The 21,745-nt window shown below is 33.2% G+C and overlaps 1 protein-coding gene across 1 annotated transcript in view; it reads right to left on the bottom strand.

Moving 5' to 3' along the window:
- LOC101896514 (ecdysone-induced protein 78C) overlaps positions 1 to 21,745 on the bottom strand; it is a 204,146-nt gene that overhangs the window by 136,653 nt on the left and 45,748 nt on the right. Inside the window, exons 3-4 of the mRNA XM_059126342.1 lie at positions 14,305 to 14,534; positions 14,100 to 14,241 (exon numbers count right to left, since the gene is read on the bottom strand). Coding sequence (XP_058982325.1) covers positions 14,100 to 14,241; positions 14,305 to 14,534 — 372 coding nt within the window. The remainder of the gene's footprint in view (positions 1 to 14,099; positions 14,242 to 14,304; positions 14,535 to 21,745) is intronic.

The following is a 21,745-nucleotide window of genomic DNA, read 5'->3' as shown; positions in this document are numbered from 1 at the left end:
CTGGCCACGGAAGACCTATAATAGCTCTTCTGGCCAGTTAAAACCTGTAGAAGCTCTTCGCGCCGTAGAAGACTTGTGGAAGGTCTTCTGGTCATTAAATATTTGTAGAAGGTCTTTTGGTAATAGAAGATCTGTAGAAGGTCTTTTGGTAATAGAAGATCTGTAGAAGGTCTTCTGACCACAGAAAACCTGCAGAAGGTCTTCTGGACAAAGAAAACTTGTAGAAGGTCTGCTGGCCATTGAAACCCTGTATAAGGTCTTCTAGCCATATAAGACCTCTACAAGGACCTTATACAGGTCTTCTATGTCTAAACAATTTCTAATGGTCTCCTTTCTTCCTTTTCTGAGTTTTTGAGTTATTCCTTCTTTTTTTCTCAACAGACCATGGATGACTGCTTTCATTCTAAGTTGTTGTTGTCGCTGCCCGTGCTCCTGCAGCATTAACTAAACGACTGACTGACTTGCTGTGACTGAGTTTGTATTCGAAGGAATAATTTATTAAGTGTCAACGACATGGACGACAAACAATGCGTGTGTTGAGAGCGTGTGAGTGTGTGTGTGTGTGTGACACAGACTATGCCAGGGATAGACAAGGCATGCATGCATGCTTGCGTCTAACTGACTAACTGCCTGACGGACCATCTTCAAGTGCGTACAGACGTGACTCCTAGCCTTTGGAAGTGCGTTGCAATGTAAAGTTTGCCAAAGTCGCAGCAACAACAGTCAGATATGAGGAACGTTGTTTGTCATTGACTTGAGGATCAACAAAAAAACAGGCAGAGAAATTCTCAGCTCATCATTGCTCATTTATGACCACAAATAGTTTTATTTGTTGTGGTTGTAATGGCCGCCTGATGTTGTGGTCGTCGTCGGTGTGGTGGTGGAGCTGTGGATGGTTGTTGTTGCAATTCTTATTGTAATTGCATTATTATTTTGTACTTGTTGTTTTTGTTATTGTTTTCCTTTTTTTTTTTCTTAATAGCTGTGTGATTTTTATTTATTTTTTCTTGCAACGACTCGGTCATTGGCCCTGCATTGCAAGATTATTGCAAACTATTTATGTCCCGATAGCAGCGTTGCAACCCCACCACTACCAGCACCACCACCACCATTGCAAAAATTTACATATGAATGACAAGACACAGCGACAGCAATATTTGCTCATTGCAACAGTCTGAACTTGCTGTAATTTTCTTGCCCTACCGCCTTCATGCCATGCTTGCCACCTCCTCTCCCCACTCTGGAGTTCTGTTTTATTATCGTTCCCACATCACACACTCACTTGCCGTTGCGTCTCACGTTGTAACGCGCTAAAGACAATGATTTATTTGCCATTTACAATGAAGCAGCTCCTCAGCTTTAATAAAAATGTCATTGCTTTGCTTTGGATGTTGTTGTTGTTGTGTGAGCGGTAGAAAGGGAAAGGGTTGACGTTTCGCTTTTGGAGGGAATAAAAAATGACAGTGAGAATTTAATTGAAGACTAATTTCCACGCAAAATTTTCTTGAGATTCCCGGCACGTTTTGGCAATTTGTAGTTAGGCTGTAGTCGATGGGAAGCGATTTGTGCCACAGGGGAGAGAAGGTTTTGTTGTGGGGATTTCCAAATTATTTGAAATTGTCCAAGGTTTTCTAAAGGCTTTGAACATGGATAAGCGTGGATTTTTAAAGAATATTTTTTCAAGGACCAACAATAAGCGTGGATTTTTAAAGAATATTTTTTCAAGGACCAACAATAAGCGTGGATTTTTAAAGAATATTTTTTCAAGGACCAACAATAAGCGTGGATTTTTAAAGGATATTTTTCAAGGACCAACAATAAGCGTGGATTTTTAAAGAATATTTTTTCAAGGACCAACAATAAGCGTGGATTTTTAAAGAATATTTTTTCAAGGACCAACAATAAGCGTGGATTTTTAAAGAATATTTTTTCAAGGACCAACAATAAGCGTGGATTTTTAAACAATATTTTTTTCAAGGACCAACAATAAGCGTGGATTTTTAAAGAATATTTTTTCAAGGACCAACAATAAGCGGGGATTTTTAAAGAATATTTTTTCAAGGACCAACAATAAGCGTGGATTTTTAAAGAATATTTTTTTCAAGGACCAACAATAAGCGTGGATTTTTAAGGAATATTTTTTCAAGGACCAACAATAAGCGTGGATTTTTAAAGAATATTTTTCAAGGACCAACAATAAGCGTGGATTTTTAAAGAATATTTTTTCAAGGACCAACAATAAGCGTGGATTTTTAAAGAATATTTTTTCAAGGACCAACAATAAGCGTGGATTTTTAAAGAATATTTTTTCAAGGACCAACAATAAGCGTGGATTTTTAAAGAATATTTTTTCAAGGACCAACAATAAGCGTGGATTTTTAAAGAATATTTTTTCAAGGACCAACAATAAGCGTGGATTTTTAAAGAATATTTTTTCAAGGACCAACAATAAGCGTGGATTTTTAAAGAATATTTTTTCAAGGACCAACAATAAGCGTGGATTTTTAAAGAATATTTTTTCAAGGACCAACAATAAGCGTGGATTTTTAAAGAATATTTTTTCAAGGACCAACAATAAGCGTGGATTTTTAAAGAATATTTTTTCAAGGACCAACAATAAGCGTGGATTTTTAAAGAATATTTTTTCAAGGACCAACAATAAGCGTGGATTTTTAAAGAATATTTTTTCAAGGACCAACAATAAGCGTGGATTTTTAAAGAATATTTTTTCAAGGACCAACAATAAGCGTGGATTTTTAAAGAATATTTTTTCAAGGACCAACAATAAGCGTGGATTTTTAAAGAATATTTTTTCAAGGACCAACAATAAGCGTGGATTTTTAAAGAATATTTTTTCAAGGACCAACAATAAGCGTGGATTTTTAAAGAATATTTTTTCAAGGACCAACAATAAGCGTGGATTTTTAAAGAATATTTTTTCAAGGACCAACAATAAGCGTGGATTTTTAAAGAATATTTTTTCAAGGACCAACAATAAGCGTGGATTTTTAAAGAATATTTTTTCAAGGACCAACAATAAGCGTGGATTTTTAAAGAATATTTTTTCAAGGACCAACAATAAGCGTGGATTTTTAAAGAATATTTTTTCAAGGACCAACAATAAGCGTGGATTTTTAAAGAATATTTTTTCAAGGACCAACAATAAGCGTGGATTTTTAAAGAATATTTTTTCAAGGACCAACAATAAGCGTGGATTTTTAAAGAATATTTTTTCAAGGACCAACAATAAGCGTGGATTTTTAAAGAATATTTTTTCAAGGACCAACAATAAGCGTGGATTTTTAAAGAATATTTTTTCAAGGACCAACAATAAGCGTGGATTTTTAAAGAATATTTTTTCAAGGACCAACAATAAGCGTGGATTTTTAAAGAATATTTTTTCAAGGACCAACAATAAGCGTGGATTTTTAAAGAATATTTTTTCAAGGACCAACAATAAGCGTGGATTTTTAAAGAATATTTTTTCAAGGACCAACAATAAGCGTGGATTTTTAAAGAATATTTTTTCAAGGACCAACAATAAGCGTGGATTTTTAAAGAATATTTTTTCAAGGACCAACAATAAGCGTGGATTTTTAAAGAATATTTTTTCAAGGACCAACAATAAGCGTGGATTTTTAAAGAATATTTTTTCAAGGACCAACAATAAGCGTGGATTTTTAAAGAATATTTTTTCAAGGACCAACAATAAGCGTGGATTTTTAAAGAATATTTTTTCAAGGACCAACAATAAGCGTGGATTTTTAAAGAATATTTTTTCAAGGACCAACAATAAGCGTGGATTTTTAAAGAATATTTTTTCAAGGACCAACAATAAGCGTGGATTTTTAAAGAATATTTTTTCAAGGACCAACAATAAGCGTGGATTTTTAAATAATATTTTTTCAAGGACCAACAATAAGCGTGGATTTTTAAAGAATATTTTTTCAAGGACCAACAATAAGCGTGGATTTTTAAAGAATATTTTTTCAAGGACCAACAATAAGCGTGGATTTTTAAATAATATTTTTTCAAGGACCAACAATAAGCGTGGATTTTTAAAGAATATTTTTTCAAGGACCAACAATAAGCGTGGATTTTTAAAGAATATTTTTTCAAGGACCAACAATAAGCGTGGATTTTTAAATAATATTTTTTCAAGGACCAACAATAAGCGTGGATTTTTAAAGAATATTTTTTCAAGGACCAACAATAAGCGTGGATTTTTAAAGAATATTTTTTCAAGGACCAACAATAAGCGTGGATTTTTAAAGAATATTTTTTCAAGGACCAACAGACTAATAAGCCTGGATTTTAAAGATTATTTTTTCAAGGACCAACAGACTAATAAGCCTGGATTTTTAAAGAATATTTTTTCAAGGACCAATAATAAGCGTGGATTCTTAAAGAATATTTTTTCAAGGACCAACAATAAGCGTGGATTTTAAAGATTATTTTTTCAAGGACCAACAATAAGCGTGGATTTTTAAAGAATATTTTTTCAAGGACCAACAATAAGCGTGGATTTTAAAGATTATTTTTTCAAGGACCAACAGACTAATAAGCCTGGATTTTAAAGATTATTTTTTCAAGGACCAACAGACTAATAAGCCTGGATTTTTAAAGAATATTTTTTCAAGGACCAATAATAAGCGTGGATTCTTAAAGAATATTTTTTCAAGGGCCAACAATAAGCGTGGATTTTTAAAGAATATTTTTTCAAGGACCAACAATAAGCGTGGATTTTTAAAGAATATTTTTTCAAGGACCAACAATAAGCGTGGATTTTTAAAGAATATTTTTTCAAGGACCAACAATAAGCGTGGATTTTTAAAGAATATTTTTTCAAGGACCAACAATAAGCGTGGATTTTAAAGAATATTTTTTCAAGGACCAACAATAAGCGTGGATTTTAAAGAATATTTTTTCAAGGACCAACAATAAGCGTGGATTTTAAAGAATATTTTTTCAAGGACTATCAGATCCTTAAATGTAGAGTTTGAAGAATATTTTCCAAAGGTCTATCAGATCCTTAAATGTAGAGTTTGAAGAATATTTTCCAAAGGACTGTGAGAGCTTTTAAGGTGAATTTCTTAAGAATGTTTTCTGAAGGACTAACAGATTCTTAAAAGTGAAATTTTTGAAAATATTTCCCAAAAGACTACCTTAGCTTAAAATGCGTTTTTTAGGAATATTTTCTGAAGAACCACCAGAGCCTTAAATGTAGAATTTTTAAGAATGTTTTCTAGAAGATTGTCAGAGCACTAACTGTGGATGTCTTAAGAAAATTTTCTGGAGGACTATCATCCTCCTAAAGGTATAATTTTTGAGAATAATTTCAGAAGGACTATCAGAGCCATAAATGCGTGTTTTTCTTAATCAATTTCTCAAGGACTAATTGTGATTTATTCAATTATTTTCTAAAAAACTGAGATTTGCTTTACTTATTTTACGACCCATAAATTAAAGATCCAACACCAAAATCTGTTTATAATTTGACCAATATTTTCATGCGCATTAAATCATAAAATCTGACACATCACATCCACCATTCGATTGTCTCCTCTTGTCCCCCAAATACCACGTCATGTTGCTCTGCCTCATTGCCACAATCGCAAAAGTTTGCCATTTTCCAAATGTGAAATATTTATTGCCCCGGTAATCAATACCTCTCAGGCGAAACGTAACAAATTGCGAACAATCGCGCTAAATGTCAATCAAATGTAAAGACTTACAGATGGAAAGGCATTCGTCAAGAGAATCTAACGATCGAAGCAAAATTGAACAAAAAAACATTGCTGGAGGGGAGACCCAAGCGAACTGCAGATCTTTGCAACATAGATTTTGGCAGCGGCGAACGAATTGCAATTTTGTTTGCCACCAACATCAATGTGTGAGCAGAGTGAAACAAAAATTAATTTCAAAATCAGTTCCCATTGTTGTTGTCATTTCGGTGTGTTTTCCTCTTCTTCGTCTTCATCTTCCAAGTTTTGTATTACTTAACCCCAAAAGTTGCCACAGACAGTCTGTCTTAACTTCCAAATGCAATTTCGCACACCAAAAATAAAAAATATTTCAACTCAACATTTGTGCATTGCAAAGCATGCGAATGTGAATTACAGAATTGTTGTCGATTGGTTGTGTGTGGCCATAGAATTGTGGGAAAATATACTTCGGCAACGGGAGGTAGAGGTATGACAATTATGGTCCATGGATGCGTATGATTGATATTCATTTGATCATAAATATCCATCATACGCATCTTGACAATATTTTAAATCCTGGTTGATACTACATTAACAGATTCTGTTAATAAAACAACAGTCTCTGTTAATACATTAACATAGGATGTTAATAATTTGACAGTGGTTTTTAATATATGTATGTATGTAGCTGTACATACAGAGGCTGTTAGTATATTAACAAAGGTCGGTAATATATTAACAATTCCTGTTAATATATTAACAGTGACTGTTAATAAATTAACAGAGGCTGTTATTATATTAACATGCACTGTTAATATATTAACCTGCACTGTTAATACATTAATAGAGGCTGTTAATACATTAGCAGTGACTGTTAATACATTAACAGAGCCTGTTAATACATTAACAGAGCCTGTTAATACATTAACAGAGGCTGTTAATATATTAACAGTGACTGTTATTACATTAACAGAGGCTGTTAATAAATTAACAGTGACTGTTAATATATTAACAGAAGCTGTTAATATATTAACATGCACTGTTAATATATTAACATGCACTGTAAATACATTAACAGAGGCTGTTAATATATTAACAGATGCTGTTAATACATTAACAGAGGCTGTTAATATATTAACAGATGCTGTTAATACATTAACAGATGCTGTTAATACATTAACAGAGGCCGTTAATACATTAACAGATGCTGTTAATACATTAATAGAGGCTGTTAATACATTAACAGAGGCTATTAATACATTAACAGAGGCTGTTAATACTGTAATACTGTTAATGTATTAACAGCCTCTGTTAATGTACTAACAGCCTCTGTTAAAGTATTAACAGTCTCTGTTAATATATTAACAGCCTCTGTTAAAGTATTAACAGTCTCTGTTAATATATTAACAGCCTCTGTTGAAATTTTAACAGCCTCTGTTAATAAATTTACAGCATGTTAGCATCTTGACAGTCTCAGTTAACATTTTAGCAATCATAACAGTCTCTACTAACATATTAATGTATTAACAACCTCTGTTAATGTATTAACAGCGACTGTTAATGAATTAATATATTAACAGCCTCTGTTAATGTATTTACAGCCTCTGTTAATTTATTAACAGGCTCTGTTGATGTATTAACAGGCTCTGTTAATGTATTAACAGCCTCTGTTAATGTTTTAACAACCTCTGTTAATGTACTAACAGCCTCTGTTAATCTATTAACAGCCTCTGTTAATGTACTAACAGCCTCTGTTAAAGTATTAACAGTCTCTATTAATTAACAGCCTCTGTTGAAATTTTAACAGCCTCTGTTAATAAATTTACAGCATGTTAGCATCTTAACAGTCTCAGTTAACATTTTAGCCATCATAACAGTCTCTACTAACATATTAATATATTAACAGCCTCTGTTAATGTATTAACAGGCTCTGTTAATGTATTAACAGGTTCTGTTAATATATTAACAGTCTCTGTTAATTTATTAACAGGCTCTGTTAATATATTAACAGCCTCCGTTAATGTATTAACAGCCTCTGTTAATGTACTAACAGCCTCTGTTAAAGTATTAACAGTCTCTGTTAATATATTAACAGGCTCTGTTAATGTATTAACAGGCTCAGTTAATGTATTAACAGGCTCTGTTAATGTATTAACAGGCTCTGTTAATGTATTAACAGGCTCTGTTAATGTATTAACAGCCTCTGTTAATGTATTAACAGCCTCTGTTAATGTATTAACAGCCTCTGTTAATGTTTTAACAGCCTCTGTTGATGTATTAACAGCCTCTGTTAATGTATTAACAGCCTCTGTTAATGTATTAACAGCCTCTGTTAATGTATTAACAGCCTCTGTTAATGTTTTAACAGCCTCTGTTGATGTATTAACAGCCTCTGTTAATGTATTAACAGCCTCTGTTAATGTATTAACAGCCTCTGTTAATGTATTAACAGCCTCTGTTAATTTATTAACAGCCTCTGTTAATCTATTAACAGCCTCTGTTAGTGTATTAACAGGTTCTGTTAATTTATTAACGGCCTCTGTTAATATATTAACAGCTTCTGTTAACATTTTAGCAGCCTCTGTTGAAATTTGAACAGACTCTGTTAATATATTTACAGCCTGTTACCATCTTAACTGTCTCAGTTAACATTTTAACAATCATAACATTCTCTGCTAACATATTAATAGCCTCTGTTATACTGTCAACAATGCTCCCAACATCTGCTACGCTAATTATCACACCACCCCCCTACTGCAACCAAAAAGCCGCAACATTACAAATGTAATACCAGCAAATTGATGAATAACTTAATGCAACCGCCACTACACACTCATAGCCATGCTATTGCCACAATCCGCCAAACTAACAGCAGCGACAGCAACAAAAAGAACCGTCGAGGCAGTTCCACAAAACATCATCGCTAGATTTTTGTGGATTTTACAAATTCGCATTATGTTGGTTATGTTGTGGTTAGTGAACGCAGTCATGGCTCCGTTTCGTTTGGGTTCTCTGTGTTTTTACCTTACCCAGATTTGTTGGCAGTTAGAAGACTGTGGTTAGGAGTGAGAAGTTGCGAGGTTGGTGGGAGAACTATAACAAGACATTTTAAAAATTGAAGAGCTGTGAAAGGCTGATTGGAAAAAAAGCTCTAGAGCGCAAAATGGAAAATTGAAGACAATTCTGAAATCGGAATTGAAGGTTATTTTAAAACCGACATTTAGGAGGTTTTATATGGGGCCAACATCTTAGCCAGCAATGTTTTTCGAAAGCATTTCAGATGAGTATTTTCAATCAAAATATCTAACAACTTGGCATTTCAGAGGGATCCAGCTTCTAGAGCTTCGCCATGCTACGTCCGTGATGGGTATTCTTTCAAATAGTGGAGCTATATTTCTAATTTTTTTATTTTATATTTTTGTACCACTGTGCAACGAATCTGTTCAACTTTCAATGTTTTCAAAACACACAAACATTGTTGTTGCTATTATAATAATAATTATTATAGTTTCGTTTTGTTGTAGTTGCTGCTGCTGCGGCTGTTGATGTAGACGACAAAAGTAGGTCGTCATGCGTCACAAAAAATACAAAATTCGCAAAAAGCCAAAGAGAAGAGGGACGAAATTTATAAAGTAAATAAGAACGCTTATTTTTCGTGTGTCTGAATGGGGGGCAGACGGACAACAACAACAACAGTAGAACTGGCAGCAGTGACTGAAATGGAAACGGCAGCAACCATCCAACCAACGAATCAACCACCACAAATTCGAAAAAATTAACGTTAAAATTGTGTTGAGGCATTCATTAACTGTGCAACGTGTTGCACAGTCACTCGGCAGTTGGGTAGAGGCCTCAGTCAAGAAGTCAGCAAGTCAGTCATTCAGGCTGCCAACCGCTGATTCAGTTCACCAGGCCTAAGCCACGACGTTTGGCAAATAACAAAAATTGAGAATGACACAGCAGCAGACTGTGACTGGCCGTCGTTAATGTTCAGGTTCTTGTTGTTGCTGTTGCACATTACAATTTGGTGGTTTGGTGTTGTTGTTGCTGTTGTAACCATCAACGATCTCTAAATATAACACTTTGTGAAACCCCAAAAAGGAATGGTTACATTGCCACCGCCATCAAACCCCCAGCACCGTCACCACCGCTGCCACCAACAGCCATTCATACCCTCACTTTGCCCGCCACCACCTCCCCGCTATTGATTAAATTAATTAACTGGTTTGTGGTGGTGGCCAATAAAAGAAATCACCAGCCGACAAGAAGAATTAAAAACGCATATTTTTGTGAAAATTGTTGGCTGTTCGTTCGTCTGCGATTTCATGCAGCAGCTTTGAACTACAAACCCACTTTGGTTACAGCTTGGAATTAAGAACACCCATGAGAATTGTTGTTAATGGTTGTTGTTGATTCGAAGTTGTAATGAAGACGAATTTTTTCTAAATGTTATTTGGAATTATTTAGAAAATATGTTTATTTATTAACATAATTAGACGATAAAATGGCTAATTATTGCTAAACCAGGATTCAGTCAGTTTAGTTTGGCAAGAGGGGGAATATATCATTTGATATGGCCAAACCGTACCTCATCGAAATAACATTTTTAAAACCTAGGTCTCTTTGGACCAAATCCGTTTCAGGATCAGGTCGATGTAGCGAGGTCCGTCCGTCTGTCTGTCTGGCCGGCTGGTTCTCACGATAACTCTCAAAGGGAGTATCCGATTTGATCCTAACATGGTACATCCTAATGTTATTACAAAACTTAGGTCGAGTTCGGAGATGGGCAACATCGGTCCACTTCTTGTGGTACCTTTCCCACAAAATGTTAACATTTTTACCCTAAAGGGTCATTGTTTTAAATAAATAATCAGTCTTAGGTCACATACGAATTGGTCAATATTGGTCAACGGCATCGGAACCAACTACCACCCCTCCCCCACATAAAGTTTGAATAGTCATACCTCAAGGCTGGGGGTATACATCTGTCGGACAATCCGACTGATACTATTTTACTTGTTAAATAAAGCTTTTATAACAAAAAAACTTTCTAAAATTTTGTAAAGATAGAAGACTTTCTACACGTTCGATAGTCCATGAAAAAATCACTGGAGGAAGTATCCTTAAAAAAATGCACGTTTATTGACCTGGGAATCCTTGAGAAAATATTCTTAATAAATCCACGTTTATTGGTTTGAAGGTCTTTAAAAAATAAAATAAAAATTATGGTCCTTGAGAAAAACATCCAAAACGAATTTGTCTGATGATCCTTGTAAAATATTCTAAAAAATGGACATTTGTGTTTTTGAAGGTCCTTTAGAAAATATTATTTAGTCTTATACTCTTAAAGAAAATTTACAAAATCTACGTTTATAAATGCAAATTTCTTTGAAAATCCAAATCTATTGGTCTGATAGTCTATGAGAATAAATTCTTAAAAACCTACGATTGTAGGTACGACGAAAATATTGTTAAATATTTTTAAATTAACAAAAAAAATGGGGTGAAAATCCTTAGCCTGAATGTCTATGAAAAATATTCCTCAAAGCTAAATTTTTAAACCCTCTACCTTAAAAAGAAGGGTATATTAACGTTGTCATTCCGTTTGTAAAATCATTAAATATTCGTCGTAACCCCATAAAGTATTTATATATTCATAATCAGCATAAAATTCTATGTTGATTTAACGATGTTCGTCTGTCTGTTCGTCTCTCTGTTGAAATCACGATACAGTCCACATTATTAGACGTAGAGCTTCAACATTTGTTAGAACAATTTGTATTGTGTTGGTAGGATGGTTGGTGTTGAAAATTAGATATATCGTTCCACGTTATGGTATAGCCGCCATATAACAATGCCTCCCGATATTCGGTATTTTGATAATTTTCGCCACATAAAACCACTGATTTGTCAAAAAATTGGTGTTGTAGTTCGTAAAGGGTTCTAGCCCCCTTACCTCCGGATATTTCGATGATTTTTGTCACTTTTTTCACGGATTTGTCTAAAAATTGGTATTTTTAGTTCATATGAATTGAATCCATGTTTTCTTATAGCGCACATGCAACGGTACATACCGATATTCGGTATTTTAATAATCCTAGCCACATTTACCCACAATTTTTTTTAATTTGATATTTAGGAAAATTTGATAGATGACAATCCTTGAGGCATAAATTTGTCTATAGAGGTTCCCGTTTTTGTATGGCTTTAAGGTATTAAGTCTGAATGTCCTTGACAAAAAAAATATAAACATGTAATGTCCATAAGAAAATGTTATTAAAAATATCCAGACTTATTGGCCAGGTGGCCCTTGAGAAAATATTTTTATAAATCCACGTTTATTGGTTTGATGGTCCTTATGAAAAATGTTATTTGGAAAAGATTCTTAGAAAAATCAATTTTTTTGCTGAATGTTCTTGAGAAAATATTCTTTAAAAAAAGTTAAACAGCAAACAATCTAGGAAACTCGTTTATTCGTCCGCCGCGGCTGTCCTTGAAAATATTCTCTTAAAAATTCTGGTTTATTGGCTCTTGAGAACATATTCTTTAAAATATTTGTTGTTGGCAAAAAGATTCTTGAAAACTTATTCCTAAAAAAATTCCTATAAAAATATTATAATGTGTGTAATTTGAAGGCAGTCGGACTTTTACATCACAATTTAATAGAGTTGCAATTATTCAAAATTTTAACCCGTTGTGGGGGAGGTACTTGATGGAGTGGACAGATATTGTCTATTTTTTTGCACCTGATCTAACACTGCTGTAAATATTAGGACTTGCAAAGTTGAAGCAAAATCGTATTATTCTTCCTTTGTCTGTGCAGTAGAATACTTTTTTTGTAAATTTCGACTCCAGAAGGAGAGGACCGATATTGACCATCTCCGAAATAGATATAAGTTTGATAATAATATTACGATTTACCAAGTTTGGACCAAATCGGATACTCATCATGTGCACCAGCCAGACAGACGGACGAACATCGCTAAATATACTATAAATGTCTTGAAACGGATTTGTTTCAAAACGCCCCAGGTCTAAAACCGTTATTTCGATGAGACACGTTTTGGCCGTATCCAATGATGTATACTCTTTCTAGCAATATGGCTGAGGGTTTAAAAACCCAAAGAACCCAATTGGAGAATGGATATGAAATATTGTAAGTTTCGATTCTTACTGTGTAGATCCGAAAATGTGAAATTAAAATATTTCTTTTCAGAAGACTTTCTTAGAAGTCTCCTATAGTAAAAAAAGGCTTTCTTAAGACCTTGTGTCGATAGCAAATTTCCTAGAAGCCCTGTATCGATAGATGACTTTCTAGAGATCTTCTTATTGATAGATGACCTCTAAAGATCCTAAATAAGCAGGCGACCTCGTAAGGTTATACAATAGATAGTGTAACGGTAATGGGTAAAAACCTTTGCAGAGACCTTCCCTATATAGACGGCATTATAGAAATACCTACGGATAAAAGACAGCAGAACTTCAATATATAGAAGACCTTGTAATAGTATTACATATATACCTAGGGGGCTTCCGCATAAGGGGGACCTTCAAGATCTATTTTTTATTCATCTATAGATTTATAGATCTTCTGAAAGTCTGCTATAAAAATAGCATATAAAGCATTTTTTTGTAGAAGACAAATGTTATAGATATAAATTTAAGAAAGATCTTCCGAGGTCTTTTATTTGTAGGGATGTATATTTATGTATTGGGCACTCTTTAGAGGTCCAATACATAGAATACGTAAACAAACTTCTAAAGTTTAAAGAACTTTTCCTGGATTTCAAAAAGTAAATTGCCTTCTATTGCCTTAAAACAGCTACATACTCTGCATCGGCAAAGCATTACCTTCTGAAACACTGACTACTCAAATAATGGACAAATATTAATATAATTTCCTGGTTAAATTTGACTGTTGTACTTTGTACTTTGACTGTTTTTAAAAACCGGATTTCCCGAGTACAGCTAATCTGGATGAAAAATGAACCTAAAGACCTCAAATTAGAAAATTTGGACGTCATGTTTTGTGGTAGTATGCCAAATAATCAAAATTTAGCTTAGAAATTGATGATGAATATGTTTCCACTTGTAATGTCAATACATACACCTTTACCCCATCTGGGTAGTGACATCATTTGTGACGCATTTTTTTGGACATGTCGTTAGAAAAATGCGGCATCGATGAAGAAAAACCTAAGAATATAAACGATGCTCTATCCAAAAAGGATATAAAGTTCCAATGGAGAATTTAGACCAATATTGTTATATTTATTATTATGCACTACGGAAAATACATTATATGAATAACACCTTAATTTTTTCTAAAAAAAAACTTATATTTATCAACCCCATTAAAATATTTCAAATATACAATAACTATTGGCTACTTACAGTCTCGACTCATACCAGCTGATAGACATTTCTTAAAACGACAATACTGGCAGCGATTACGATTGAGGCGTATGACCAAACACTTGCCGTCCCGCAGACAACGATATTCGATTTGTTTTTGGATGCTGCGACGAAAGAAACCCTGCAAGAAAACAATTCTAAATTATTTAAATAATCGAAACAAAGTAAACAAATGTTGTCATACCTTACAACCCTCACAGGACGTAACGCCGTAATGATAACCCGAAGCCTTGTCGCCACAAACTTTACAGGGGACAAAGGATTTGGCCACAGCACTGTTCGAATTGCTGTCGTTTATAACAAAGGGCTGAGATTGGGCCGAAGGATGTTGCTGTTGTAGTGATTGTTGCTGCTGCTGTGGTTGAGATTGAGTTGTCTGTTGTTGCAGAGAATGGTGGGATTGTTGTTGATGTTCTGAAAAATAAAAGAAAAATCATTTGTAAAATAAAATAATGAAAAATATGAAATCAGGGCAAAGGACCTGGTAGTAGTCGAAATAAATTTCGTTGGTTCGATAGTACTTAAAAAATATTTTCAAAACATACCGGTTGACTGACAGTCTTTACAAATGTTGATTTTTGAAAAAATATTTTTAAAAAAGTCCACGTCTTTTTATCCTTGAAAAAATATTATTTAAAAAAGTCCACGTCTGTTTATCCTTGAAAAAAAATTTAAAAAAGTCCACGTCTGTTTATCCTCGAAAAAAAAATAAAAAAGTCCACGTCTGTTGGTCCTTGAAATAATATTTTTTATAAAATCCACGCCTGCCTATCCTTGAAAAAATATTTTGGTTCTTAAAAGATTATTTTTTAAAAGATCCACGTTTGACTATCCTTGAAAAAATATTTTTATCCTTAAAAGATTATTTTTTAAAAAATCCACGTCTGCCTATCCTTGAAAAAATATTTTGATCATTAAAAGATTATTTTTTAAAAAATACACGCCTCTCGATCCTTTAAAAAAATCCACGTCCGTTGATCCTTGAAAAATATTTTTTGTAAAAAAATACGCGCCTGCTGATCCTTTACGAATGTTTTTTTTAAATCCACGTCTGTTAATCCTTTAGAAAAATATTCTTTTAAAAAATCCACGTCTGTTGGTCCTTGAAAAGATTTTTTCTAAGAATCCACATCTGTTGTCCTTGAAAAAAATATTTAATACAATTCATGACGTCGGTTGATATTTGAAAAATATTTAAAAAAATCCAAGTCTTTTGATCTTTGAAAAATATTTAAAAAAATCCAAGTCTTTTGATCTTTGAAAAATATTTTTTAAAAAAATCCAAGTCTTTTGATCTTTGAAAAATATTTTTTAAAAAAATCCAAGTCTTTTGATCTTTGAATTTTTTTTAAAACCAAGTCTGTTGATCCTTTAAATTTTTTTAAACCCAAGTCTGTTGATCCTTGAAAAAATATATTTTTTTATAAATCCACGCCTGTTGATCCTTAAAAAAATATTTTTTTAAAAAATCCACGTCTGTTGATCCTTGAAAAAATTGTTTTTTAAAAAATCCACGTCTGTTGATCCTTGAAAAAATTGTTTTTTTTTTAAATCCACGTGTGTTGATCCTTGAAAAAATATTTTTTTAAAAAATCCACGTCTGTTGATCCTTAAAAAAAAATCCTCGAAAAAATATTTTTTTTAAAAAATCCACGTAGTTTGATCCTTGAAAAAATATTTTTTAAGAAAGCCTCGTCTGTTGATACTTGAAAAAATATTTTTTTTAAAAAATCCACGTAGTTTGATCCTTGAAAAAATATTTTTTAAGAAAGCCTCGTCTGTTGATACTTGAAAAAATATTTTTTTTAAAAAATCCACGTCTGTTGATCCTTGAAAAAATATTTTTTGAAAAATAAACATCTGTTGATCCTTAAAAAAATATTTTTTAAAAAAATCACGTCTGTTGATTCTTGAAAAAATATTTTTTTTAAAAATTCAAGTCTGTTGATCCTTGAAAAAGTGTTTTTTAAAAAATCAACGTCTGTTGATCTTTAAAAAAGGGTTTTTTTAAAAGATCTACGAGTGCTGATCCTTAAAAAATATATTTTGTAAAAAATCCACGCCTGTTGGTGCTTGAAATATTATTTTTAAAAAATGCACGTCCGTTGATCCTTGAATTTTTTTTTTTTTTAAATCCACGTCTGTTGATCCTTGATTTTTTTTTTTTAAATCCACGTCTGTTGATCCTTGAAAAAAATATTTTTTTAAAAAAATTCACGTCTGTTGATCCTTGAAAAAATATTTTTTTTTAAAAAATCCACGTCTACTGATCCTTGAAAAAATATTTTTTTAGAAAATGAAAAATTGGAAAAATCCACTTTGAATAGACCTTTTAACAAAATTACGTTGATTGATCGTCCTTAAAAAAATATTTTTAAAAAATCCGGTCTTTTAAAGGTTCTCTTGTGTCTCTGTTGATGATCGAAAGGAGCTACATCTTAATGTTAACCCACTTATTTTCACAACAACCTTTAATAATACAAAATACCTTTAAAAATACAAATTATGATACCCCCATGCGTCACCTACTTCCGTCCATAAATATCTAAAATTAAAATAAAAAAGACTAAAAATAAATTCCAAGAAAATCCCATATCAAAGCAATAAAGTCGATATCGACATCATAACTTCAATGCAAATACAAATTTGCATTAACACATCCGCATAAATGGGGGAGAGGATGTCGCCTTATCAATTCCCACAAGCCCCGTACCAATAATTGCCAAACTGCATTGCAAATAACTGCCGACTGCCGGGACTGGGAAAAAGACAAACTGCAATTGTCTACTCCCACTCCCATGAAACCCGTCGTTGGTTTAGTAATCCTGGCTGTGAGTTATTCACCCACTTCAGTTCAGTTGCAAATGCATTTCATTGTTTTCCATTCCCGCCATTTCAGAAAGAAAAACGCTTCAAAGACATTATTAACATTTCAAATGTGTCCGTCTCAGCGACGAGGACAACGACAAAGACGAAGACATAGATAGTTATTCAAATCCAATAACCACCAAATATTTATTGATTTCTCCATTGTTGCTCGGCTTCGGAGGACTGAGGGCTAGCCAACAGCTTAGTTGCCTGACAGACCCATAGATCCTCTGTGTGCATTGGGTCTATTAAAAATGCATGCCTCTAACGTGGCAAACTATCCGTTTGATAGGCACACCTAAAACCTGAATTTGAAGTCGACAACAACAGCAACAACAACAATATTTGATGTGTATGACTATGAGTCGGGAGAAGGTATCTGCGTTGCATGCTAATTGAGTACAGTGAGGAAAAAATGGATGAAGAAACCAGTAACTTGAGGTCATCTGAGGATCGAAGGATTCTCAAAGGTTCTTTACAGTTAGAAAACCATCCAAAAGATCTCTAAAGCTAAAACAGTAAGAAGAACTTATGTTTGATATATACGGTAAGAAGCCCTTCTACAGGTCTTCTAAGACTAGAAGACCTTCTACAAGTCTTATACGGTTCGAGGACCATATATATGTCTTATCCGGTTAGAGGATCTTATACAGATCTTCTGTGGGTAGAAGACCTATTCAAGTTTTTCACAGTTAGAAGTCCTTCTAGAGGTCTGCAAGGATAAACACCCTCTTACAGGTTAAAAGACCTTCTACAGGTTCTCCAAGGCTAAAATACGTTATACAGGTCTCCTGTGGCTATAATACCTTCCACAGGTAATCTAGGGAAAAATTCCCATGCAGACCTTCTAAGACTAAAAGACCTTCCACAGTTCTTATACAGGCTAAAATACCTTTTACGGCTCTTCTGAAGTTAAAATACATCATACAGGCCATCTAAAGCCAAAAGACCTTCAACAGATCTTACAAGGCTAAAATACTGTATACAGGCCTTCAAAGGCTAAAATACATCATACAGAACTTCTAAGGCCAAACGCCTTTCTACAGGTTTTCCAAAAGCTAAAAGCCCTCACACATGTCTTCTAAGACGAAAAAACCTCATACAGGACTTAGGCTACAAAAAACCTTATATAGGTCTTTTTAGGCTAAAAGACCTTCTACAAGTCTTCTGTGTCTATAATACCTTCCACAGGTAATCCAAGGCAAAAAAATCTCATACAGGTTCTCCAAGGCTAAAAGACCTTTCACAAGTCTTATACAGGCTAAAATCTCTTATACGGCTCTTCTGAATCTAAAATTCATCATACAGGTTATTTAAGGCCAAAAGACATTCTAGAAATCTTACAAAGCTAAAAGACAGTATACAAGTCTTTAAAGGCTAAAATACATCATACAGAACTTCTAAGGCCAAAAGCCTTTATACAGGTTTACTAAAAGCTAAAAGCCCACACACATGTCTTCTAAGACCACAAGACCTCATACAGGTCTTTTTAGGCTAGAAGACCTCAAACAGGTCCTCTAAGGCTAAAAGACTTTATACAGGTTTAACAAGGCTAAAAGACTGTCTACGGGTCTTAAAGGCTAAAATACATCAAATTCTAAGGCCAAAAGCCTTTCTACAGGTTTTATAAAAGCTAAAAGCCCTCACACACGTCTTCTAAGACCACAAGACCTCATACAGGTCTAAGGTTAAAAAAAACCTTATACAGGTCTTTTTAGGCTAGAAGACCTCATACAGGTCATCTAAGGCTAAAATCCCCTATACTGTTCTTCTAAAGCTAAAATACATCGTACAGGCCATCTAAGGCCAAAAGACCTTCTACAGATCTTACAAGGCTAAAAGACTGTCCATAGGTCTTCAAAGCCTAAAATACATCATACAGAACATATAAGGCCAAAAGCCTTTCTACAGGTTTTCTAAAAGCTAAAAGCCCTTACACATGTCTTCTAAGACCACAAGATCTCATACAGGTCTTCTAAGGCTAAAAGATCTTCTACAGGTCTTCCAAGGCTAAAATACCGTCTATTGATTGTCTATGGCCAAAAATCCTCATAGAGGTCTTCTGAGACTGAAAGACCTCCTTCATATTTTCTAAGGATAAAAGAACTCATACAGGTCTTCTCAGGCCAAAAGACCTCATACAATGCTAAGAAACCTCATGCAGGCCTTCTAAGGCTAAACGACCTTCTACAGGTCTTCTAAGGCGAAAATGTCCTATATAGGTCTTTCAAGGCTAAAATACCTTCTGCAAATATTCAATGGCTTGGGGACTTTTTACAGGTCTTTTGGGGCCAAAATATCTTCTATGACAGAAGGCTCTTTACATGTCTTCGGAGGCTAAAAGACATTCTACAAATGTTCTATGCCTAAAATACCCTTTACAAATCTTCTATGATTAGAAGACCTTCTAGAGCTTATCTAAGGTTAAAAGACCATATGCAGATCTTCTCCTTCTAGAAACCCCTCTATTACCAGAAGTTCTCCTCAATTTCTCTCTGTGTACCGCCAAGCGTTCAATAACTCAGCCGCAAGTAATTCAATATAATCTATTTGATGTTATTTCTTTTTTATTGTTATTTGTTTTCCTTGTTGTTTTTGTTAATGTTGTTGTTGTTTTTTCTATATTGTCATTTTCATTTCAAAGTCTCTATTAAAAACTTCCTTTATTAGGTTTTATCTTCAAGCAGGCATCTGAAGACCAACAAACGACGAGGCACTTAGGCAGATAGGCAGGCAGACGGACACAGTCAGTAACTGCTTCGTTGCATTTAATATGCAAACACATATATCTATTAAAACAACAACAAAAAGCAACAACTATATAACGATATTAGATAGAAGCAACAACCACAACAACAACGGCAGCGGCATAACTTAAAATGCACTCAAAGTGCAAATATATTCATACAATAGCAATTATTAAGGCACCGCTGGTAATGACAGCCATCACCGGCATGGAGGTACCTCCATTGCCATTTATGTTTTTTTTTTTTGAATACATGGGGCCAATCAACAAGACGTCAAGGAGGAAGAGAGGGTGAACATTTATCATAAAAAAAACTTTGACAGCAACACATAAACGACGGGATATAATGTTGTTGCCCACCCACTTGGGAATGTCACAAGATCAGATCGCGATGACTTATAGGGAAAACAATGAATAAATTGGATGTTTTTCTTTTTGTAATTTTCCAAGTCATTTTTTTTTTTGAGAGGGTAAAATATAGGGTGGTTGAATTTTGAATATACAAATGTGTACAATACATACTCACGAGAATGCATGCGGAATTGGCTCTCTGATAGTCCTTCAGAAAGTGAAAACCGGATTAAAAAAACAAAAAGCAAGCCTATTATTGAACCTGGTTTTCTCTAAAAATATTTTTCAAGTCCTATCATTAAGCGTGTTTTTTTTAAATATCTTTTCAGGGCATATCAAACCACTAAACGTGGATTTTTCACAAATATTTTTTCAAGGCCTATAAAAGCTATAAACGTGGATTTTCTAAAAATATTTTCTCAAGGCCAATCAAAGCCCTAAACGTGGATTTTTTAAAAATATTTTTTCAAGGCCTATCAAAGCTATAAACGTGGATTTTTAAAAATATTTTTTCAAGGCCTATCAAAGCTATAAACGTAGATTTTTTAAAAATATTTTTTTTCAAAACCTATCAAAGCTATAAACGTGGATTTTTTAAAAATATTTTTTTCAAGGCCTATCAAAGCTATAAACGTGGACATTTTAAAAATATTTTTTCAAGGCCTATCAAAGCTATAAACGTGGATTTTTTAAAAATATTTTTTCAAGGCCTATCAAAGCACTAAACGTGGATTTTTAAATATATTTTTTTAAGGCCTATCAAAGCACTAAACGTGGATTTTTAAAAAAATATTTTTTCAAGGCCTATCAAAGCACTAAACGTGGATTTTTAAAACTATTTTTTTTAATATTTTTTCAAGGCCTATCAAAGCACTAAACGTGGATTTTTAAAAAAATATTTTTTCAAGGCCTATCAAAGCACTAAACGTGGATTTTTAAAACTATTTTTTTTAATATTTTTTCAAGGCCTATCAAAGCACTAAACGTGGATTTTTAAAACTATTTTTTTTTTAAATATTTTTTCAAGCACTAAACGTGGATTTTTTAAAAATATTTTTCAAGTCCTATCATTAGACGTGGATTTTTTAAAAATATTTTTTCAAGTACTATCATTAGACGTGGATTTTTTAAAAATATTTTTTCAAGTCCTATCATTAGACGTGGATTTTTTAAAAATATTTTTTCAAAGCCTATCAAAGACCTAAACGTGGTTTTTTTTTAAAATATTTTTTCAAGGAATTCTGATGACCTAAACGTGGTTTTTTTTAAAATATTTTTTCAAGGAATTCTGATGACCTAAACGTGGATTTTTTAAAAATATTTTTTCAAGAAATTTTAATGACCTAAACATGGATTTTTTAAAAATATTTTTCAAGGCCTATCAAAGACCTAAACGTGGATTTTTTACATATATATTTTTTCAAGGCCTAATAATGACCTAAACATGGATTTTTTAAAAATATTTTTTCAAGACCTATCAAAGCCCTAAACGTGGATTTTTTAAAAATATTTTTTCAAGACCTATCAAAGCCCTAAACGTTGATTTTTAAAAAATATTTTTTCAAGACCTATGAAGAAACGTGGATTTTTTAAAATATTTTTTCAAGGCCTATCAAGAAACGTGGATTTTTTTAAAATATTTTTTCAAGGCCTATAAAGA

Source organism: Musca domestica, unplaced genomic scaffold (genome assembly GCF_030504385.1).
Source record: "Musca domestica strain aabys unplaced genomic scaffold, Musca_domestica.polishedcontigs.V.1.1 38, whole genome shotgun sequence".
Classification (NCBI taxonomy): Eukaryota; Metazoa; Arthropoda; class Insecta; order Diptera; family Muscidae; genus Musca; species Musca domestica.
The sequence above is the reverse complement of the archived record's forward strand: the minus strand, read 5'-3'. Positions and strand labels throughout refer to the sequence as shown.